At 35.8% G+C, this 25,387-nt stretch overlaps 1 protein-coding gene across 1 annotated transcript in view; it reads right to left on the bottom strand.

Moving 5' to 3' along the window:
- Positions 1 to 8,051: 8,051 nt before the first annotated feature.
- The window catches only part of LOC115418480 (contactin-associated protein-like 4), a 213,381-nt gene continuing 196,045 nt past the window's right edge, over positions 8,052 to 25,387 (bottom strand). The window contains exons 22-24 of the mRNA XM_030132959.1: positions 19,008 to 19,223; positions 15,725 to 15,796; positions 8,052 to 10,277 (exon numbers count right to left, since the gene is read on the bottom strand). Of these exons, the coding sequence (XP_029988819.1) occupies positions 10,081 to 10,277; positions 15,725 to 15,796; positions 19,008 to 19,223 (485 nt within the window). The 3' untranslated portion in view covers positions 8,052 to 10,080. The remainder of the gene's footprint in view (positions 10,278 to 15,724; positions 15,797 to 19,007; positions 19,224 to 25,387) is intronic.

Here is a 25,387-nt window from a genome sequence, read left to right as displayed (position 1 = left end):
ACTGCATACATCTAAAACATGCAGGATAGTAGCTCTCAAGGACCAGGGTTGGTGACCCCTGCTCTAGACCAAGATTATTATCGTTAACGAAAACTAACAAAATGACGAAAACTACAATTGAAAAAACATCTTTGTTAACTGAAATAAATAAAAACTGTAATTAAAAGAAAAAATGATAACTAACTGCAACTGTATTGTGTGCTTACAAAACAAACTAAAACGTTTAAAAATTATGGATAAAATTCCCTTCCTTTTCATCTTTGTCAACGTCGGATTGATACAAAAGCGATTTATTTCGCTCTAGCAATTTTAGCTAGCGGCACCATACGACACTTCACGGTCCGTCACTTCTTGTCACTTGTGGTTTCCAGTCGTCTTCTTGTTCCCACTCTACCTGGAAACATGGAGACTAAAGTTGGGAGAAAGCAGCAGAGTCCTGTCTGGGATTTATTTGAATATGATGGCGAAAAAGACAAAAGACATGAAAAAACTACAGGGTGGGGGAGCAAAATTTACAGTGAACATTTAATTGTTTTTTCTCAGCAGGCACTACGTCAATTGTTTTGAAACCAAACATATATTGATGTCATAATCATACCTAACACTATTATCCATACTTTTTCAGAAACTTTTGCCCATATGAGTAATCAGGAAAGCAAACGTCAAAGAGTGTGTGATTTGCTGAATGCACTCGTCACATCAAAGGAGATTTCAAAAATAGTTGGAGTGTCCATAAAGACTATTTATAATGGAAAGAAGAGAATGACTATGAGCAAAACTATTACGAGAAAGTCTGGAAGATACTATTAAAGAAGAATGGGAGAAGTTGTCACCCCAATATTTGAGGAACACTTGCGCAAGTTTCAGGAAGCGTGTGAAGGCAGTTATTGAGAAAAAAAGAGGACACATAGAATAAAAACATTTTCTATTATGTACATTTTCTTGTGGCAAATAAATTCTCATGACTTTCAATAAACTAATTGGTCATACACTGTCTTTCAATCCCTGCCTCAAAATATTGTAAATTTTGCTTCCCCACCCTGTACAACTAAACTAAAACTAAGCATTTAGAAAAAAATTAAAACTAACAAAAACTAGCAAACCTGCTCTAAAAACAAATTAAAACTAACTGAATTAGAGAAAAAAAAGTCAAAACTAAATAAAACTAAACTATAATGAAAAATTCAAAACGATTATAACCTTGCTCTAGACCAACTTGAACCAGAGCAGAGGTTTACTCATTCACAACAAGTGGAAACACCTGTTCTGCACTCACACCTGCACTTTGTCTACTCTGATTCAGCCCAGTGTTCATGCACGAATAATGTACAAAAACATTCAATATGTCTGAAACAAACTACATTTGCAAAGCTTGGAGTAATTATATAAATTTAGCATTTTGGTAAATTTGATCTCAAAGCCATTTAGAAATGTTAAAACTGTATGAATCTAACCAACTCCAACACATCTAATACATTATGTGGTGTGTGTAAGTTTTTGGTCAATATGATGATAGTTAGACTTGGAATTTGGGCACTTTTCTTTGCAGGAGTATTTGATATAATTATTCCTTTCACTGCCTTTAAATCCAAGGACACATCTGCTTTCACTGATTAGATCAAATTTATTTGAAGTTTCCTGTTTTCCAGAAGGTCTTTTTGTGCTAATGGTTGTGTTTTTTTGTCAAGATTAAGTGTAGACATTTTTCTTTTGCTATTTTAGTTCAAGAGTTTAGTCTTTACTTGTGATTAGATTTACCTTTGCTTTATCTCTCAAGGTTCTAAACATGAATATTAATGTGTGCGGTCAGATGCTTACTGCTTTAATTTGGTTTATGTTAACATATAGTTGTGAACCTCCACTCTGATACAGAACTACAATTACAATTAAACCTTAATTAACCCTTAAAGGCCCAAACATCCACTACTGACTCAAACCAATTACTGATACAAATTGTTTAATACCTGTTGATCCATTATCCCTATCAATACATGCAAATAATTGGTGTAAAATTCAGTTTATCATCTTTTCATGGTTATCAGATATGACCCATTTGGACGTTCAGAGGCTCCGAAGTTACTGTGGAAACACTGTCATCTTCTACAACATTGATTCACCAGTAAAACACACATAGTTTGACAAATGACAGTTGTTGGAGGCATATGTTCAGTTACTGATACACTTAATTTTTTTTTTTTTTCTGATTTGATCTAATAACCTTTGAATTTTGCTCTGAGCTTGAACACCTACATGGTCAGTAAATGAAATATAGGAAAATACATGATTTTCACCAAAAAATGCAAAATGCAAAGTAAAATATTCTAATAAATGGTGATAAATCACTTGAGAAAGACAAATAAAATCATTTGAAAGTTGTGACAGAAATAGTTATGGGTCTGTAAGAGCCATATTAACCCTTTCATGCACAAATTATGAGAACCTTAATCAAAATTTTTTCCTGAGTGTTTTTATTCCTCTTTTGGCATGAAAAAAACCAATGTGATAGAACATTTTCTTCTGGGAAAAAAAAAAAAAAAAAAAAAAAAAAAAATATATATATATATATATATATATATATATATATATATATATATATATATATATATATATATATTTTTTTTTTTTTTTTTTTTTTTTAAATACATTAAAAAAAGTAAAAGTAATGACAAAAAAAATTCTTATGAACCTATTTTTCATGAAGTTGCAAAAATATCCTCTCAGCTGGACACCACACGCTTAATTTTTGACACACAGAAACATGTATTTACTGATAAATTGTGTGAAAACTGTGGGGAGGGCTTGTGATTCTGGGGGTTTATCCTCAGGAGAGATCTACACAATGTTACCAATTCATGTCAGAAAAGACATGTAGTGTCTTAAAACTTGAATAAAGAAATGTGTAAAAAAAAACAAAACAAATACAAAAAAACAACGAAAAGAACAACAAAATCCATGAATATACAAGAGAACAGCTGTAGAATAGCTGTCCACTGTTGTGACCACTATGCATGAAAGGGTTAATATTGCTTACAATGGTTTTGTAGTGTTCCTTTAAAAATGTTGAACTGCTTTTTTGACCGATACGCCTAGTTGAGCCAAAAGTGAATCTTGTAAATTTGTTTTTTGCTTTTTTAAGTAAAGTTCTTTTTTGAATGGAGTTATTCCCTTGGAAGATTTTTTTTGTGCCAAACTTATTGCCAAGAAGACTGCTTAATAGTAGTGGTATGTGGTGTACAAGGTGGACGAAAGATTGCCGCTACAGGGTCTTTAAAGGTCATATACCGCATCCTATTTTTTGCGATAATATCCACCTTTTTAAGAAACAGCAGACTTTTCTGTTGTCATAAGAAATTACTGTGACATTTGTATCACCAGGATCTTTGAGTTTTATTCATTTAGTCAGCCCTCTTCATCTCCACTGTGCAGACAGATGCATATTAATACCATCAATAATGTCATGTAGCGCATAAAGGGAAGCCTCTCCCTGAAAAAAAAAAGTTTAGGAGGAACAACAATCTGTGATGTAAATTTATGTTAATTTAATTTGCTCTAGAGAGGGAAAGTGTTGCTGTGTTTCAGCTTCATTTAACAGGAAAACAAAAGACCTCAGCTGCCTCCAAAACACCATTTTTTCACTGCGTTTTTTGCTACAGTTATAATTGTTTTTATTTCCCACACCAGGATTTGACTGTGCACACAATCCTGGAAAGTTTGCCTTTTGGGTAAACCTACTACACCTGCATAACTAAATAATGTAAAATAATGTAAATCTTGTCAACAATCTAACTAAACAACAAAGCTGTAGGTGCATCAATGAGACCTTAAAGAGCCGTCTTCATGTTCTTAACCCCATGAATGACTTCAGATGGCATCGCTTTAGTCAAATGATACACAGAAACTCTAGAAAGAAGCAAAAACACTACAATAAAAAAGCTATTGTGGTTTTTAAAAGCCCATGTCATCTAATTTTCCCAGTTGGATCCAGGTGGAAATTAATCATCTTTTAACCAGAGTGACTGTATGACCCAGTTTATATACTTCTGTAATTGCTTATCTGAATCAATCAGTCGTAACTAACACTTTTTTTTTTTTTCTGCTAGCTGGTGTATAAATACAGTGAAGACGATGAACACTTAAGAAACAATCTGGATGTGTTACACAGGAGACATGAATTGGCAATGAGCTTGGAGAACAGAGAATACCCAATACAGGACCCTGAAGAATCCAGATATGAACGCATTTCCTGATGTACACAGTTTAATAAATAAGACCATGAATCAGTCACTGCTCCAAATTAGAGGATGGATGGAGTACGTTTTACATTAGTTGACTGAATCATGTAAATTCCTATAAGTCCTGGCACGGTGATTCCGAGTGGTTTGTAAAGAGTGTGGTTAACCCTTAAAGACCTAAACATTCCATCAAAGTATCTACTGATCTGAAGGGTAAGATAACTTTTTAACCTCAATACATTTCAATAATTCAGGTAAAATGCAGTTTGTCACCTTTTCATGGTCATCAGATATGACCCAGTTGGACGTTCAGAGGCTCCTCAGTAAACATGAAAACACCATCATCTTCTGCCAAACTGATCTGCCAGTAAAACCATCTCCACTGTTGTAGATATTTGTTTTTAGGTTAAGTTAATGATATATTTTGCTGAGTTTTCTCTGTTTTGATATAATGACCAATGAATTTACCTTGAGCATCTTATGGACATCTGCATCTAAAAGGTGGAAAATACCTGATTTTGATCAGAAAAACAGAATGCAGAGTTTAGAATAATAATTAGTGATAAATCACTTACGAAGGGTTAAATGTGGAGGAAAAAAACCTTTGGAAGTCCCACAAAAATAGTTCTTCTGAAATTTGGAAGCCATATTATATATGGAAAGATTGCTGATTAAATGCAATGTTTTTTTTTTTTACTTTTTTTTTTTTTTTTACTTTCTTTTGAATCTTTCAAGTTTATTGTTTATTGGGGATCCCCATAAGCTTCCACCGTAGTGTTTGCTAGTCTTCCTGGGGTCCCAGTTAAAAAGACATCAAAAATTTATACATCATTCGCAATAAATACAGTGACAATGCAGTAGCAATAAATAACAGTTAACACATCCAATAAGTACAACTTTCACATATGGTACACCATAGATTTTAGTGTTTTTAAATCAAATAATTGTACAGTTGTAATGACCTGAATAAAACAGACTTTTGCAGTGAATTAGTTCTAGGCCGATTAATGACCAAATCAGCATTACAAGCACGCAGAGTACAAAGTTCTGTGCAAACTGTTAACGTGTGTGTATATTCTATGTACTTCTTGAGACCCAGCATTATAAAACAAACTTTCCATAAAAAATAAACAAATATGTGTCTGAAAAAAAAAAGTTGAGTAATGGTGTTTTCACCTAAGACATTTTTTAATGCAAAAAAAAAAAAAGATACTTTCCTGGGTTCCTGAAGGATATTCAATATCCAGTCAAAATCATTTTCAAATGGCTGAATCATTTTACCTTATTTGTGCCTTAGATAAACTAGCCAGTCGTTTTTTTTTTTTTTTACTAGGTTAAAAATCTTTGAAGTGAAAGGCTTGGCGTGAGCCTTCTTTATGGAATGATAACAGTTTCAGTAATAAACCTTTTAACCATAAGAGAGTTTTGCCCTGAGCACATACTTTACTCTGAGCTACCTTAAATAATTGGAGCAGGGACATGCACCTGTTAGAACACATACAAAATAGTAAATGGCCCTCACCTATCGCTACACCTCAAGCTGTCACTTGAAGTCACAAAATGATCATTTGCTGCCATTAGTTATCAGGAGTTGCTGTAATATGCTCGTCTGTGGATAAGACATTAAAGGTCATCATAAAGGTCGTGTGAACGTTATGAAACCAACATTTTTCATAATGTAGTTGATAATTCAGTGAACTGAGCTTCTTCTCTCATAGGACTCCATTCAAACAGACCAGACTATGGACTCTCTTCAAACACCTCAAGGCTGAGACATGTTTACATCAGGAGATTGGAATTTTTCATCCTTGGTCAGAATACCTTTGGCTGCACCTATAACCATGCATCAGTAATGGTAGGAATAAGGTTAGTTAATAGTTCACTGTAGCCTGACAGGATCTGATGAAATTACAACTGCATATTGGGGAAAAAAAACTGTTTTATTTTTATTACAGAGCATGAGTTCAGAATCAAAAAAATAATAATTATATACCATGTTAAAGAAAATCACCCAAAATCACTAATATTACAATTATTCACAATTACATTATTTATTTTATTGTGATATTCAGTCCAATTCAAAGCAGGTGCTTGTTTGTATCAGAGAGTAAACCACTGCCGGACAAAAATGGAACAAGAACATATTATTTTAATATGATATTCAGTAAATAGCTCAAAGTCAGTTTATAAATAAAGCTGCTCTTATCCTTGTCCTGGCAGTTGACAAAGGTTTGACAGATGACTATGGGGCAGCAATTACATGCACACTGGGTTTATGTGATTAAAACACGAGTCATGTTAATACCTTGATCTGTTTGTTAGTTTCACAGATGTCTGTCAATATGTTATGCTGAAGGGACACAGGGGAGTAAATGTAAACCATGGTGAGGTCCACAAACTTAAGGAAACAATACTTCCACTGTACTTGAAGCCAAAAATAAAACACAAACATATATAACAGCATATAATGAACTAGTGCCACCATTGAGTTTGTATATTTGAGGATGTGTAGTGTTTGTTCTTTTAGTCAATAAACAGGAGGAACTACAGACAGGAGACAAATTAAAGGAGAAACCTGATGGGGGTGGTCTCTACCAGGAAAATGTCCCCATCCATAGGGTACGACCGAGTTGGATAACCAAGAGGGAGTTTGGTGGATTTAGCAAAGATAATACCAGCTGCAGCCAGGTTGGTCACTGCAAGTAACTGTTCAGACAATAATAATATTTCTACTATTACTGTAGCCACTTTTACACAGACATCCCAGAAAAAAGGTGAGATGGTGATCCCCCTTTTTTTCCACCATTGACTGATTTCCACAGCCAAGCCAAAAGAGTAACAGAGGTGAAACAGGCTGGACTTTTACACAGCGGACCTGCGCTCCGGAATCAAAAGGGCGGTGACACTGCCAAGGTTATTATCATTCACGAAAACTAACGAAATGACGAAAACTAGAATTGAAAAACATTTTCGTGAACTGAAATAAAAACTATAATTAAAAGAAAAAATCAAAACTAATTGAAACTGTATCGTGTGCTTACAAAACTAACTAAAACATATAAAACTTATGGATAAAATTCTCTTAGTTTTCGTATTTGTCGATGTCAGATTGATATGAAATCGATTTATTACGCTCGAGCAATTTTAGCTGGCGGCACCATACAGCACTTCAAGGTCTGTCACTTCTAATCACTTGTCCTGTTTGAGATTTATGTGAATACAACGACAAAGACATGAAAAAAAAAAAAAAAAACTAAACTAAAACTAAGCATTTACAAGAAAATGACAACTAATAAAAACTAGCAAACTTGCACTAAAAACTAATTAAAACTAACTGAATTAGAGGAAAAAAAAGTCCAAACTAAATTACTAAACTATAATGAAAAATCCAAAGCTATTATAACTTTGGACACAGCGCAGCATATTGTGTTGAAATATTATTTTAATTTAGATAGTTGAAGTCTTAAGTTTAATCACATATTATTCTTGGAGCTTCCAACAAAAGAACACGCTAACAGTGTGACGTATATCTTGCATGTCGGAAATACCGCGAGCATAGCGGTGTTGCTAACCTCTCCTGAGTCAACCCGTTTTTCACCGTTCCTCAAATGTTAGCATGGATAGAGTCCTCCGCTCGAAGTGACAACAGCTCACAGATCTCGTTGTCTCCCCAGTTTGACATCTTTCTGGTCGCGTTGATACATTTGTTTACTGTACACGGTCTGCGCTCATTTTTAAATCCCCTCGGCATGGGGGTCACACACAAAATCATCAAAACGTCACACCTTGGTTGTGGCATGAGAGGTGTTCCTTTTACATAGCGTTCCAGAATCATGATTCCACCTTTATCACGGCTCTGTTACTACCTCCGGAGGCGTTACAGAGCCGGGACAGAGGTGGGACCAAATGATCCGCCATTTTGTTTACATAGATGTCATTCCGGAATAAAGATAAAACATTCCCGTAACAGAATTGCTGTGTAAAAGGGACTTGCGATTGGACAACATTCAAACATATATTAACCCCCCAGCCTGTCTGATAACACATGCGATAAGCTAAAGTCTAGGTCGTGGGATACAGATTCCTTTCAGAACATGTGAATTGCAATATGCTAAAAGATTATTCTGATTTTTGCCTCCAGCAGAACAAAAAAACCCCGACCAAAACCCCTAAAATCAAGTGCTGCAGCTTTAATGTGACACAAATTAGACCGATTTGCAAACAGTACATTATTACAGCTTTCACTACAGCACAGACTGACCATCTTTAATTTATTTTCCTATGCTTTTCTTGTAGCGTTTCCTATTCCCTACAGTTATTTTGATCATCTAAACATTGTGGACATTGGGTGTCATTTCTGCTGGTCTCTGATAAATTGTGAAGTAGAAGTGTTACAAACACTGTCAAATGTATCACTTTTGGAATCATTTGCAAATGATTTCTTCTGCTGTTTAGGTGTGAACATGTGTTAGCTCTGTACTGCCAAATCAAGACACCAAAAAAACAGAATATCTGTTGGAAGAAGCTAGACTTTACAAAGACATTTTAATATTTATTTTCCTTTTCTTTGTTGCCTGTCTGTATTTCTGGGAAAAACTACAAAATATAGAGTAAAGTTTAGAATGTGGGAAAGGTTAACTGAGAACTGTTTGCTTTTGGAAGAGTACATGAGGCCTCATTTCACAGATTTTGCTATAGTCTCCAGGCAAAAGTGAAATTCTGGCTTGTACAACTACTCACCAACTCAAAGAACAAATATGTCATTTCAAAGGTCAAGTAATTAGTCTGGGATAGAAATAGACCCCACCTTTGAAATCCCAACCACAATCCAATGAATAAATACTCTTTCTTAATATTTGGATGACCGACTTTTACTGCATCACTTAAGTCTCACTGTCAGCCTCAGTTCAGTTCTTCCTTTTTGCCGTTCAGACAATCTCTTAGTCTGCCTGTCAGCCAAACACAGATTAGTGTTTCAGCAAAACCACATTAAATGTCTGCAAAATGAAGTAGGTGACAGACAGGCAGTGTTTTATAGCCCATGCCATTTGAAGATTTACTGCTGAAAGCTACATTAAAAATGTCAGCTGCTCACTGACATTAGTACAGGCAAAAAGTAGAAATAAAACTAAATAAATAAGAAAAAATCTTTATCCCTGTAAAGGTGTTGTGGTGCTTGGAGTTTAAAAGAAAAGCACAGGGCGTGAAATAAAATCTCACCAACTTAAAGGCAGAGTGTGAAAGTAAAGCTTTTGTTACTTTCATTTGGTATTCATATATACAGACGGTGTTAAAATTAGGTGGGTTTGGAACAGATTTTTTGCATCTGTGCTTTGGCTGAGCTGTTATTTGTAGATGGGAGACGTGCATGTCATTGCTCCAGTCGCTAGAATCTGTCTTTCTGTGTTTTGACATTTATGGCTATGACATCTCAGATGTAGCTGGAGGGTTCATCATCCTTATAGAAAAGTGCATTTTATAAATCAACAACAAGTCCAAAAGTGTACTTGAACTGGAACAAAGTTGTGTTTTAATCATCACATCGACTGAACTTTCATTTTAATAAATTATGGAGGAGAAATATGTTGATATAAGCACACAAATCACCATTTACATCATTGAATATTTACATTTTTGCAAAGGACAGCTTCTGTAACTTATAGTCCAACACGTTTTCCAGTTTGTGCAAAATGTACATTATTCACAAACAGAAAAGAAAGATCTGCCACGTCTTGTTGGTTCATTGGTACCAGTGGCTGATGAACTCTGTGGTGTCCAGTAAAACACTGAGCACTTGGCAGATCCTCTCCCTCTGTCCTTCCAGGTCAGTTAAAGGTAATGGCTCCTGCTAGATGAAATACTCCTTTTGGTTTTCATTGGGGGCACTCTGGGAGTCCGCCTGGCTGCTGAAGGGGAACTCATGGCCGTCTTCAGACTGTGATGCTTTTACTTCTTGGTTCCGATACGTCTCTTTCCTGCTGCAGATGAATCTGGCCATTATCACCAATGCAGACACTGTGATGAAGATCACCACAGCGATCACCCCTTCAATTTAGAAACACACAAGAAGTTCTGAAATAAATGAGGAGTTTTGCATGAAAACACACATGCACATACAGTATGTGACCAGGCCGGCATCAGCTTCCTGTAGTAATAGGATTTAATTTATGGAGCTCCATAAATTGACTTCAGAATTGGCCATTAGTGGAGATATGGGATGGGAGAACTCCAAACATCAGAGATGGATATCGCCTGTTCCAGCTTTGGAATAGACTTGTAAAGATGTTTGATTAGAGACTCACTAAAACAATAGTGAGCCCAGAGGCAGTCATTTTACATGGTCACCCATGGGCTAATGAGTTCAAATCCTTATCTTATTTGTTTTATTGGCCACACTTTTCTCAGAAGAGGTTACTTTATGATATTCAGAGGATGAGAAGCAAAATGTCTCATGGTCTAGCTACAGCACAGAACTTTACGTGAAGTATAATTTAGGCAGAATGCAAAGAGCCTGATGTGAAGTTGTGTTCAAGAATATTATCATTAGAAAGAAACAGCTTTAATGCAACACCAGAGGATGACTTTCTTTGTTATATGAGGTCGTTTTTTTGTTTCATTGTCCTGTCTACAAGAACATAAGTGGTAGGCAGTAGTATTAAACCATCCTGGGGTTGTTAGGCAGCTTACAGGTTATAGACTGGGTAGAAAACAAACCTATATCCAGGGTGCGATTTGTTAGGGGGGTTGGGAAGGATCAACGCCCGCTCTGGTTTTTACATCCCTACTTTTGCTCAATGAATTTAATCCTCGGGTGGGGACAACCAATCAGCTGAAATAACAAGCAGGTTCTGACTGAGTTTTCTTACACCCATATCCTACATTACTGGCACTAACATTCATCTGAACCGAACTGTCGGCAGTCTCAGAATTTGCGAATGTCCCCATGCACTGGGGCACTGTAAAGTGTAAAGTGGGGGTAAACGTGACAAATTCATGGAGCCCATAGAGCAGTGGAGGGGGTCCAGTGGATACAGGTTAGAAGTCATGAAAATTTTGTCTAAGATCCACTGTATAATAGAGGAAAAGAACCCAAGAGTTGGATGTTGAAAGTATGTAAAGTTTCACTTTCGTTTCATGCAAGCGTCAGTTACGGTAGTTACGGGCCGCACCCCCATGTATATAACTGCCCCCCTCACCTCTGTTTTTTGGACAAATTGCACCCTGCCTATATCTATACAAAGATATCATATGAAATACAGGGGAGGTGTAATACAAGTACAAACAGAGTAGTTTAAATGGTAAATTAATTGGGAAAAACATCTGCAATTGGATGCTTCTTTGATTGTGACATTTAAAATCTTTTTAAAAGTGTCCAATGAGATCGGCTCCTCAATTTTCAGATCATTTTGTCACTGATTCCAAGCGGAGGGAGCAGCAGATTTAAAGGCCTTTTTTCCCATATCAGTACAGACCTTTGGAACAGACAGAAGGAATAAAGACATAGACCTGACAACTGAGAACAAAGGCTGTAACTAGCTGTACTTTTTTGACAGCTGTAATTTGGAAGATATGATGGAAGCAGACCTATGGTACATCTATAGATGAGAAAGTGCCAGTGTGTCAGTGTGTGTATGGGAAAAGCAGACCATCTGACATGAGCATGCAACAGATGTAAAAAAGGGCTGTAGAAGTTTGTTAAAAGCCTCAGAGCTTCATGGTAAACAGTGTCTAGAGCGTGTACGCTTTGAAAGAAGGCATAGATGTACAAATAAATCACATCCCCACCATGGTTATTATTGTTAATGAAAACTAACAAAATGACGAAAACTAGAATTGAAAAAACATTTTTCATTAACTGAAAAATAAAAACTATAATTAAAAGAAAAAATGATAAGTAACTGACACTGTTGTGTGCTTACAAAACTAACTAAAACATATAAAAATTATGGATAAAATTCCCTTAGTTTTCGTCTTTGTCAATGTCGGATTGATACAAAATCGATTTATTTCACTCTAGCAATTTTAGCTGGTGGCACCATACAGCACTTCACGGTCTGTCACTTCTCATCACTTGTCGTTTAGAGTCGTCTTCTGGTCCCCACTCTACCTGGAAACATGGAAACTAAAGGTGGGAGAAAGCAGCAGAGTCCTGTCTGGGATTTATTTGAATTTGACCAAAACTATTATAACCTTGATCCCCACAGTCCTGCACAGGTGTACATGTTTCCTTAACAGGTCTCTTTTTAGCCTCAAATGAAAGACAATAATTCAGAATAAAAAACAAACAAAAACTGTTTATTTATTTTACTACTTGTTGAATATGGAGTATGAAAGAAAGGGAGTGATCAAGTAAAAGAGATACAGACCCAATCTGAGAGCCGTGGGAAACTGTTACTGAGGTCAGGTTAAGCCTTTTAAATGGGTTTAATTTTCAGCAGGTTTTGTTGAAATCATGGATCTTATGCTCTATATTATTATATCATCGGCATAATAGAGAAAATTTGAATTAGAAACAATTTGGTCAACATTATTTGTATTGAGCATGAATAGAAGTTGCCCTAAGACCAACCCTTGAGGCACTCCTTTGGTAAAAGCAAGTGAATCAGATGTAAAACCTTCTCCTGGTACTCACTGTTCTGTTTTAGAGGAAATTTACTGTTGACTGTGTATTCAGTATGTGTATACACATGACTACAAATCCGATCCTTTTCAGTTGATTTCTTTTGGCTGCATAATTACTAGAAACTTGAGTTACTCTTCTGAAAGGGAAATTTCTTTTGTGGCATTTGCCAAATTTAGGTTAGAAGACAGAATGTTTTATTTAAGTAAAAGAACCTGTGGTTGTCTGATGAAATGTAATGGAATGCTCTGACTATTTCAACTTTGCTTTTGGTATCTCGCTAAACAACAGTTAGGCCCTTTGTGTGCATGAAATGAAAGAAAATAGATGAAAGAAAAAAATATAAACCAGACTAAGGTTTTCTCATACACATATGTAAACATATGTAAATGATCATGACTTCATAGAGGGGGAGTGTTACTGCAACTGTGCTCACTGGGCTTAAAAATAATTTTTGCAATCATTACTAAACATTAACTCCATAGGCCACATCTGTAAAATTGGTTACAGCTATATGGTTATGAAAAACCACTGACACATTTACGAATCAGTTAATCTTGTATGCTCATGTATTATACATATGTGTGTGCTGCTTTCATAACCCTTTATCAGGCAAGTGACTATTTTTGGTCATTTCCACATACATTACAAGACAGTGACAGCAACAGTTCCAGTGAGGACAGTGAGTCAACAATCTCAGGTCCAATGTGGTCTACAGGGTCTGTAAGGTCCACCTCTGCATGAACAGTGAGTGTACCTGCTTTGCTAGGTACCATGAAGTAATGGTACTAATGTAAGGAATGATGTTCAAAGAGAGAATGTGGATGCGGACAGGGGTCTGGATCAGCTCTTATGTTGGTCTAATGTTCTAAAATACATGTTCCTTTCACCTTACATGTGTTATTCTTATATTTTTATATAAATTTCTCGTTTTTTTTTTTTTTTTTTTGCCACTTACAGGTAAAGAACCAAATATGATAACTTCATTGAACTTGGTTTTCTACATGACAATAAAAAAATTTTGAAAAATTTTACAAAAGTAATAAAATCTTGTTACGTCCTCCAATAACACAGTAAGGTTGAAATGTTGAATTTCAGAGTATTTCTATGAGTGACCTATAAAGGATTAATTGCAAAGTATTAGTGTTTGTGCCTGGATCAGCACTTACGTAGTTCTAATGTTCTAAAATACACATTACATTCACCTTACATGTGTTTTTCTTATATTTTTATATGCATTTCTTGGATTTTTTTTTTTCTTTTTTGCCACTTACAGATAAGTAACCGACTATGGTAACTTCACTGACCTCGATTTTCTACATGACAATAAAAAAAAATTAAAAATGTTACAAATGCAATAAAATATTGTTATGTCCTCCAATATCACAATAAGATTGAAATGTTAAATTTCAGAGTATTTCTATGAGTGACCTGTAAAGGATTAATTACCGAGTATTCATGTTTGTGTCTGGATCTGCACTTATGTTGTTCTAATGTTCTAAAATACACGTTCCTTTCACCTTACATGTGTTTTTCTTTTATACATATCTATCTATCTATCTATCTATCTATCTATCTATCTATCTATCTATCTATCTATCTATCTATCTATCTATCTATCTATCTATCTATCTATCTATCTATCTTTATTTATTTATTTATTTATTTATTTATATAAATTTTTGGGATTTTTTTTTTCTTTTTTGCCACTGACACGTAAAGAACCAAATATGGTAACTTCATTGACCTTGATTTTCTACATGAAAATACAATGTTTTTTTATTGTTTTTTTTTTTTTTACAAAAGTAAAATCTTCTTACACTACAAACAAAAAGTTAAATATATTTTCAATTTTGGGTTATTTTTTTTCAGTTGGGATTCTTGCACAGTGATTTTTTTTTTTTGTGTGTGTGAATTGAATTGAAACACATTTTTTTAAATGACCAGACATAGTTTTATTTACAAATGGCAAAAATGACAAAAAAAAAAAAAGAAAAAAAAAAAAGACAAACAAAAATGAAATATCCTTAACTATTTGTTTGTAATGTATGTCCTCCAATAACACAGTAAGATTGAAATGTTGAATTTCAGAGTATTTTTATGAGTGATATCTATAAAGGGTTAATTGGTAAGTATCAGTGTTTTGGAATATATGCATTATGTTTTGGTTAATTATGTTTCAAATGATTAAAAAGCAATTATTTTGATAGATGTTGAATAGAAACAGAAAATGCTTAAAATCTTGACATCTTTACACATCAGACTTCCTTTACAAATGATTATAAAGAAAAAGCAGATTTTTTCTTACTAATTAATACATCATGTTTGATCATATTTCCTGTTGAGGCTCAGCAGTGATATCTGTATGTGTACTATTCTGGGATGCTGCAAATTTTGCATACGTTTGATCTAACTTCACTGTAACACACATTAAACCAAAGACTTGCGGTGACAGGCATCGTTTTCTGTCTTTGTCTCAGTTTACCAAAGGAAAGGGAGGGTGTATCTGCTAATCTGTAACATCATTAGACATGTTTTTAAAACTACAAAGTCAACTTCAGGATTAATTTGGTGCAACTGACAAACTGCAGCAATGCCTACCATTCTCTTTTAAATGGAAATACATTAAGTTTAAAACACCCACATTGTTCTTATTCTTATCATTAAAAAGCCAATGCACAAGCCTTCTCCTCAGTGTTTCTTTCAAGATCAAAAGTGCATATTTCTCACCCTGAATCCCAAAAGACTTTAAAAGACTGGAGATTTTATTCTTCCAAAACACCCCACAGTATCACTTCTGCTTAAACCCTGAGCAGGTGCAAATTCAGCTTCTTTTAGATATGTAACACTGAGGTGGTTCTACACAAATTACCTCCAATTAGAGCAGAGTCACTCCTGATGGCGTTGACCAAAGGCTGACCTGGGTCCACTGAACTCGGCTGGTCTGCAGAAACAGAGACACAAGCAAAATTAGACAACATTACCATTATGTTTCTGGAAATTGTCTTCACAGCAGTTAAAAATCCCCCTGAATCACCTCTACTAACAAACCTTTCCACATGGACAAATTAATAGAGTTCATTTTTTTGTCATTATTTGTGTGTATTTTCATCTTTACCTTCCTTGAATGAAGAATGTATACTTTCAGCCTGTTAATACTAGTGTTTAATGCAATTGCCTAGAGGTGCAACGGCCCAAAAAATTATCCATATAAGAAAAAGAAAGAGAACAGCCCAAAAAACTTATCCACTATAGGAAAAAAAAAGAGAATAGCCCAAAAAATTATCCACTATAGGAAAAAAAAAAGAAGAGAACAGCCCAAAAAACTATCCACTATAAGAAAAAAACAGAGAACAGCCCAAAAAATTATCCCCTAGCCCAAAAAATTCTCTACTATAAAAAAAGAGAGCAGCCCAAAAAATTATCCACTATAAGAAAAGAAAAGAGAACAGCCCAAAAAATTAACCACTAGCCCACAAAATTATCTGCTATAAGAAAAAAACAGAGAACAGCCCAAAAAATTATCTGCTACAAAAAAAACACAGACAACAGCCCAAAAAATTATCCACTATAAGAAAAAACCCCATCATCCACCTTTTCAATTAAACTTTATTTTTAGTGCACCAACCTCTACTTCCAGTGGCTTACTTCCTTAGCATTAGCCACATTAGCTGAAGGCCATAAAAAATTTTTAGCCCATGCTTTTATTTTTTGGGGAGGTCTTAATTTTGAAGCAAGAGAACTTTCGGGTAAACAGCACCCCCCTAATTGAAAAAGTGGATGATGTTTTTATAGTGGATAATTTTTTGGACTGTTCTCTTTTTTTTGTTTATATTGGATAATTGTTTTGGGCTAGTGGATAATTTTTTGGGCGGTTCTCTTTTTTTTGTTTATATTGGATAATTGTTTTGGGCTAGTGGATAATTTTTTGGGCGGTTCTCTTTTTTTTGTTTATATTGGAGAATTTTTTGGGCTGTTGCACTTCTGGGCCACCGTAGTTTATGCTTGTGTGTATTAAAAATGTATGCCTGATGAGTATGAGCATATGTGAGCCATATGACCATGAATTCATACAGTAGAATTGAGCCCCAAAGGATGAACACATACTTATACACTATGTTGTATAATACATTTATGTAATAATGTCATGAAATATGCCGCCTGGATAAAGCCACTTGTCATGCCCTTCATATTTTCTTCAAATTTAAGGAAATCGATAATGATATCACATTGATAAATTTTTTTAATATATTGAATTTTTTTTTTAACTCTTTTTATTGAAATTAGAACAATGACGATATAAAAAAGTCATATATAGTATCCAGTATATGTAATGTCAGAACAAGAACACTACATCTGCATTCATGTACATGCACACACACATACACACATAAAAAAAGGGGAGGGGGGGGGGGTGGTCTGCCTACTAAATATTAAAGTAATCTATAAGGGGCTGTCAAATTGAATAAAATAACTTTACATTATCTTTTTGTGAAAATTTGATTTTCTCCAAACATAAGTGTTACATAATGTCTCTTAACAGAGCCTGATGAGTTGGAAGATTTTTGTTCTTCCAGTTTAGCAGAATAAGGCAGTGGTTCCCAACCTTTTTTGGCTCGTGACCCCATTTTAACATCGCAAATTTCTGGCAACCCCAGATATTCAAAACAGAGACTTTTTTTTTGCTAAAATTAATTAGTTTTTGATCATGTAATAGTTTGCTATACTACGTTGCAAATAAACATTAATTTTAGGTGACATTTAGTCTATATAATGTATATTATCGTGGACGGAGGAAGAAAAGCCAGGTGTAGATTACTGCACAGAGTGAGAATTTGATTTTCCTTGGTCAGGATATGTACAGTCAGTCCAGCTTGGATTTACAAGGCTGCAAATTAATACTGAAAAAACAATAACTCAAACTATGAATGATGAAAGAGCTGCAGCATCTTAAACTGACCACAATGAATATGTGAAAGATAAATAGTACCACAGTGCTTCAGTTTCAGCTTCAGAGTTTGTCATGTCTTTTATGTATTGTGACTGTCTCTCTCAACTCACCATATAAATATATATATATATATATATATATATATATATATATATATATATAAATATATATATATATATAAAAAATATATATATATAAAATTTATTTATTTATTAATCAATTATTAGAAATTCCGGCCAACCCCACATGGGGTCCTGACCCCAAGGTTGAAAAACACTGGAAAACGGTGTCTGGCCAGTGGTGTCACAAACTTCAAAACAACACTCTGTTTTGTTCCACACCGAACATTATTGTTATTGGGTCTGGGGGGATCGGTCTCTTAAAAATCTTTGACAAAGTCTCTAAAGTTTCAGTCCAGTAAGTAGTGATGTTTGGGCATGTCCAAAACATGTGTGACAGTGAAGCTAAGCTCTGGCCACAACGATCACAAAGGGGGTTCACGTGTTTCTTTTTTTTAATGAATTCTGAATGTGTATGGACTATGCAAGTCTTAAAACTTTTATAATGTTCATGTATTTATAAGGTGGAGGCTTTCAAACAAGCCATTTTAGGCTTTCTGCCTCTCTGTGCACCTTGACTGTTTTATTATGTCTTTGATTTTATGTTATGTATGTGCAAAATAAATAAATAAATAATATAATATAATGTAGTTTTTGTTTTTTAAGTAAGTCGATAAGGCCAATCCAAAACAAGCAGAGTTAGAAAGGAAAAAAAAAATAAGAAAGAGAGTCAAGTGGTTCACAAAAAAGCGGCTGCAAAATATAAATGTACGATGAGCAAAGATGAGGACAGCAGAAGAGAAAGGCGTGATATAAGAAAAGATGGTAAAGGATAAGAAGTGTGTGAGAGTAAAGTCATCTTGGGAGTCATCAGTCAGAGGAGACAGGGCTCTGTGAGAGTCTCAGCACACCCTCTAAGGACTTCACAACAGTTGTCTGACTAATCTCATCTGTCGTAGTGCCATCAGTCTGCTTACCGAGGAGGATGGTTAATGAGCCCATAGAAAGTCTAATGAACAGCCCTGAGTATGATATTAAAGGCAAGCAGACACATTAAGGCACTGGAAGGAGGGGGTTACCCCGTACTCTCTCTATATATAGTGGTGTATAATACGTGCTATAGTAAACCGAGGCTGCTCTTATACCTGATAAAGAGTGTGTTGTTTCTGCTGCATAGGGATTGGCTGATGAGGAGGAACCGCAGCTGGACTGGACCAATGGGCCGGTGACAATTACAGCGCTGTCAGGGTGCAGCAGAGCGGCTTTCAGCGGACTGATGGAGTTAAAGTGAACAGCTGACAGACAGCCAGTGAACCCAACAGAGGCCACTCCAACCAGGTCTGCATCCACCTCATCAGAGTCTGGAAACAGGAAAACACAGAGACAGGGAGAGAAAAAAAAACACCAATTAGAGATCGAACCCTTCACCTGTAATGAACATATTTATATTGATCTGTGTTTTGTTCTTTATTCTTGTCAACTGTACACAGGAGACTAAATTGTGGGTAAATTATTCTTCCCATCCAATTATAAAAAAATTTCACTAAATGTCAATACGGTGAAGTTAAGGTAACGTTATGACATCTTACTTTATGACTTTTCAGTTTTTCAAATTGGTTTAATGAAAAAAAGGGGTTTCTGCTCAGATCAAACGGAACCATGGTTTGGGTTGTTTCTTTTGGAGCAATTACACACAGGCTATCATCAACTCTTAAATAAAATAAAAATGTGGTAGTTGGGGAGTAAGAGGAAATGAAAGTTTTGTCAATTTAATGAGAAAACACAGTGCATTAAGAAATGAGAAGCAAAACTTCCATCTTGCGATGACTGACAGCATTCTAGTTCTGGTTCCATATCCTCCATTTTTCTCCACTGATATGACATACACATTCCTGTCTACAAATGAACCAAAAAGTAAATGGAGACCATGTAAATAAGTCATGCTAAGTTCTTCTAACATTGCAGTTTAAAACCCAAACTAACTGAATCAAATGCATCCACGATGACAAAAAAGGATCTAGATCAGTGGTTCCCAACCTTTTTTGGCTCGTGACCCCATTTTAACATCACAAATTTCTGGCGACCCCAGACATTCAACACAGAGACTTTTTTTGTTGTTGCTAAAATTAATTAGTTGTTGATCATGTAATAGTTTGCTATACTATGTTGCAAATAAACGTTAATTTTAGATGATATTTAGTCTATATAATGTATATTATTATGGATGGAGGCAGAAAAGCCAGGTGTAGATTACTGCACAAAGTGAGAATTTGATTTTCCTTGGTCAGGATATGTACAGTCAGTCCAGCTTGGATTTACAAGGCTGCAAATTAATAACTCAAACTATGAATTATGAAAGAGCTGCAGCATCTGAAACCAACTGCAATGACCATTTGAAAGATAAACAGTACCACAGTGCGTCAGTTTCAGCTTCACAGTTTGTCATGTCTTTTATGTATTGTGATTGTCTCTCTCAACTCACCATATATTTTTTATTAGTATGTTTGTATGTATGTTTTTTTTTTTTTTACCAATTACTAGAAATTTCAGGTGACCCCATTTGAATTCCAGGCAACCCCAAGGTTAAAAAACACTGATCTAGTGCCTGCATGAACCTTGTCCAGTGTAACAGGATTTCAGGTGTGGGGAAAAAAACAAAAAAACCAAAAAAACTTAAATGCTTGGCAAGAGCCAGAAAACCATCACAATCATTTTTCTAAAAAAAGAAGGAAAAAAAGCCGCTCTGAAACAGAAAGGGTGAGTGCACTGAGACTCTCAGGCTTTTCCCTGAGGTTGGAGTTAATACATCCCCACTCTCTCTTTCTCTACAGTACAACTAGTTTATGGCAGTTTGATGCGTCTCACCACTCACAGAGCCAGACGTTAACATCAAGCAGTTTTTTATAAGCAGTAGTTAATCAACATTTAACTATGTAAAAAAGCCAAGTGAAGATCTGAATGTTTATCACAATCTCACTCTATGACAGCAGGCGCTAAATAAAATCTTGAGCGGCTAAAAATGTCTGCGTGAACCTGAATTATTCCTGCAGTGCAATTTGATTACACAGCATATTATTGTCATTCATCTAAGTTATTATGTGAGAAAAAGGTTTCACTGCACAAATAAGACACTGCAGAGTGGCCTGGCTGGAGAGGGCAGGCTATCAGCTGTATATTTCATCAAGTTTTGATTGAGTTTTAAATCAAATGTCGTCAGCTGAGCAGGTGGAAATAATTTCACTTTGTATTGATGTATCTCACGCTGCTAGTAGAAATGAGAAGGTGGAGCCATACTCTACTTAAATAATGTGTGTGCTGCAGTAAGCCTGGTGTACAAAAAGAAGAGTATGTAGAAAAACACAGCTTAAATGAACACATTCCTCTTCTGGAGCTGTCTGTCCTCAGCCCCTCCAAACACACAACGATGGGCATGAAGAGCTAAAGTCCAATCCCTTCCAGCTGTGACCCAAGGGAGCTTATCCATCCATCCATTTTCTGAACTGTTTAATCCTTGTGAAGCTTGCAGGGGGTACCAGAGCCCATCTCAGCCACCTATGGGTGAAGGCAGGGTCTGCCCAGGACATGCCACCAGTTCATCACAGGGTTGAAATTTACTCACAATCATTCACTCCTACAAGCAATTGAGATTGAATAATTAAGCGGTTAAGTGCATGTGTTTGGACGGTGGGAAGAAGCCGATAAACCTAAAGAGAACCCACGCAGACATAAGGAGACCAAGGGAAAAAACTATATCGCAGTCAGTGGTGAGAAAAAAGTAATTGTTTGGTCCTGTTTGAATTCTATCCTTCACACATACAGTCGTGGAAAAAATTAATTGACCATCCCTTGTTTTCCTCAATTTCTTTTTCATTCTAATACCTGGTCCAACTAAAGGTCCATTTGTTTGGACAAATATAATGATAACAAGAAAAATAGCTCATAAGAGTTTAATTTAAGAGCTGATATCAAGCCATTTTACATGGTTTTCTCGATAACCAAAATCACTTAACCCTGTAAACCCTGAACCATTAAATCATGAACAGAAAATTCCAGTTCTTTGAAACTGGAGCCTTTATTGGTCCCTCTGAACAACCCCCAATTTTTTTTTCAAATATCAATTCCCATGTATGAGTTTCAATTTTGTATCATATTTGATACATCGGGTCTCAATGCTCAAATATTATTTTTGAACAAACAAAAACATAATATAACACAAACACGTCTAACAAATTGGTAATTCCTTTTCAAAATTAGCAAAGTTCTGCCTCCTTCCTCATTAATGACAGTCTTGTAGTGTCACTGGAAAGGCCTCTGGTGAACGAAATTCCTCCCCCCTGGTGGATTACCTGTGTATTGCATATATCTAATTGCATACATCAGGTTTTTAAAGAAAGTAGATATCACACTGATCATGTAGAGGGCTTCAAAACTCATGTATCAAATATGATACGTTTGGCATTATAGGGTTAAGTTCTTACATCAATAGCTATGGTATTTTACTGCCAAGAACAGCGTTTTTAGGTATTCCATGTTTTCTTTTCTGTCTGTTTTAGTCACATGATACACACAGGAGTTAGTATTTGATTGCATAACCATTGTTTTTGATGACTTTTGATGGTCTAATAATTTTTTCCACAGCTGTATGATGGTTGTCAGTTTAAAAGGTCATTCTATAAGTTAAGAAAGTTGCAGTTTGTTGTATAACTGTAGAACTATCAGACAGTAAAGACATATAAATAGAATGACTACACACCTGAAAGTCACCGTTACTGTCTCTCTCCACTATGTGTTAAGAGCCATGCAGCTTCAACATGATCACACCTGTAGTGATTTTCACCTCATTTAACACCTTTTCACCTTGTTTTCAATGATTGAGGCATAAATGTGTCAAGGCAGCAGCTGTTCAGGTGTTTGTGATGTGTAGTGATGAGAGTTTTGTGTTAAATATGCTAACTCCAGTGACTTATTTAACACAAAACTCGATGTTTCTTTACTGTTGTTGCAGCAAACCATGACTTTCTTGATTTGTAAAATTACCTTTTAAAATCAAAAACTTCATACGCGTAAATTGTGACACAAATGAAACAAGATTTTAAAAATTATTTGTCGCTCACCACTGACTGTTATTCATATTTTATAAGTTATGTTCCATCAGGCACACTGGAAGAGCTGTGACATAACTTCTCCTTTCCAGGCTTCACTTCCGTCCATTACTCTGTAATCAATATGCCTTGGTACTCCATTCCTTAGTCCATAAAACACATCCACTTGTCATTCTGCCACTTTCCATGATGAAGCTGATTAGTAAAGTTACAATTCTTCGATAAACTGCCAAAAAACTACTAATGGCAGTGGCTCACGTTCGTGCATTAATGCTACTTCCCACTGCATCTGTCAAACTGTATATTTATGGATAGAATAAGGCTTTTATTAGGAGTTTCACATCGTCACACTTAGTGTTTCATTTGTCAGCACTTTATCAACACCGTCCACTTCAAGGGAAGGTACATAAAGTAATGATTTATGCCAACACACAGCTGAGCAGAAAATGAAGTAATGCACTGCTGTAAACAAACCATGAGCTTAAACAGTATTTAAGACCCCGAAAATTGCACTATCCATTCTTTGAGATAAATAAATGAATTTAGTCCCCTCTGAAGGCTCACTGGTGCCACTAAAGAAGTAAGTCATAGTAAATGATCCGACCAGCTGTTGACTGATTCGATCTTATTTAACAGGTTTTATCGTCCTAACTTATGTCTTGTACGGTAATTCCTTTATGGTGCTCGTTAATTATTTGCTTTTTGGACTGCGGCATTCTTTGTAAATCCCTCAAAAAGTTATGGACAGATTTTGATGAAATTTTCAGGGTTTGTTGGAAATGGGATAAGGAAGAAATGATTAAATTTTGGTGGTGATCGGGGGTGGGGGGGGGCCCACGGGGGGGGCCACTGATCAGCCTTGGCGGAGGTCTGCGCTCTCCAAGTGCTTCTAGTTGATTAATGTGGCCCAGGACACATTCACGTATGAATGTTGTCAATGTGCCAACTCATTTCTAATCATCTAGATGCTTATATATGTATGATTTTGGAAATTCTGTGGAAATCATTTCTGAGTTAACTCATAACCTCATGGTCAAAAGTCATACTGATCAAAGATGATATCAAGACTTAGCAGTAAATCTGATATAAAGCTAGAAGCACTCGGAGAGCGCAGACCTCCGCCAAGGCTGATCAGTGGCCCCCCCATGGGCCCCCCCACCCCCGATCACCACCAAAATTTAATCATTTCTTCCTTATCCCATTTCCAACAAACCCTGAAAATTTCATCAAAATCTGTCCATAACTTTTTGAGTTATGTTGCACACTAACGGACAGACAAACAAACAGACAGACAGACAGACAAACAAACCCTGGCAAAAACATAACCTCCTTGGCGGAGGTAATGATGAACTTCAGAGGTAAAGCAATGGCTATCTGTTCTGTCTGGTTTAGGTGATGGAAATTAACCATCATGACCACTTTTGATACGATCACCCAAGATGCATTTATTTTATTTTATTTTATTTTATTTTATTTTATTTTATTTTATTTTATTTTATTTTATTTTATTGTATTGTATTTTATTTTATTTTAATTCATTCATTCATTCATCTGCTGAACCTGCTTTATCCTCACTAGGGTCATGGGGTTGCTGGAGCCTATCCCAGCTACCTATGGGTGAAGGTGTGGTACACCCTGGACAAGCCGCCAGTTCATCGCAGGGCTGACATATAGAGACGAACACCAATCACTCTCACATACTCACCTTTTTTAGATTGACCAATTAGCCTATCAGTGCATGTCTTTGAATGGTGGGAGGAAGCCAAAGTGTTTTATTTTATTTTATTTTATTTTATTTTATTTTATATTATTTTAGTTTAGTTTAGCATTAATTCACATGGCTGTAAATGTATCAGAGTTAGCTCAATGACTATTTTTCATCTGCAGTCCCTGGAAATTCAATGAAACTGAATAACTAAAACAGGTTTAAGTGGCAGATGAAGCCAAAGTTTGTTGGCTAGTACATGAACACAGATGTTGAAGCCTTTCACACTGTTGAATTTATCATTGTGGTATTTGTTCATATTCATTATATTCTGGAGCTCAACTAAGCAATGTAAGGCAAGATTTTCCCACTCACAAACACATACACTTTAACCTTCATGTCGTGGGTGTTTGTTAGTGCTAAAAAGGAACTGTACTTAATTAAGAAACATCTGCACATTTGTATACGCGGTCATCCCACACACTGACTGCACTGGCCTTGTAGATGTAAAATCAGCCTGGGCCCAGCTGCTGCCCTGTACCTCCACCTCCCTCTGCATGGCTCTCTCACTCTCCCTTTTTGCTATCACACCTATCATTCTGTGCTGTCTCCTCTGTGAGCATTGGACCCACTCCATTCCTTCCTGCTCCATTAGTTAGGCTGATGGATGGCAGGGGTGGTGAAGAGTGACAGTATATCAACTATCTCGCTGCCTCTC

Source organism: Sphaeramia orbicularis, chromosome 4 (assembly GCF_902148855.1).
Source record: "Sphaeramia orbicularis chromosome 4, fSphaOr1.1, whole genome shotgun sequence".
NCBI classification, from domain to species: Eukaryota; Metazoa; Chordata; class Actinopteri; order Kurtiformes; family Apogonidae; genus Sphaeramia; species Sphaeramia orbicularis.
Note: the sequence above shows the minus strand (reverse complement) of the source record. Positions and strands in the feature narration are given on the sequence as shown.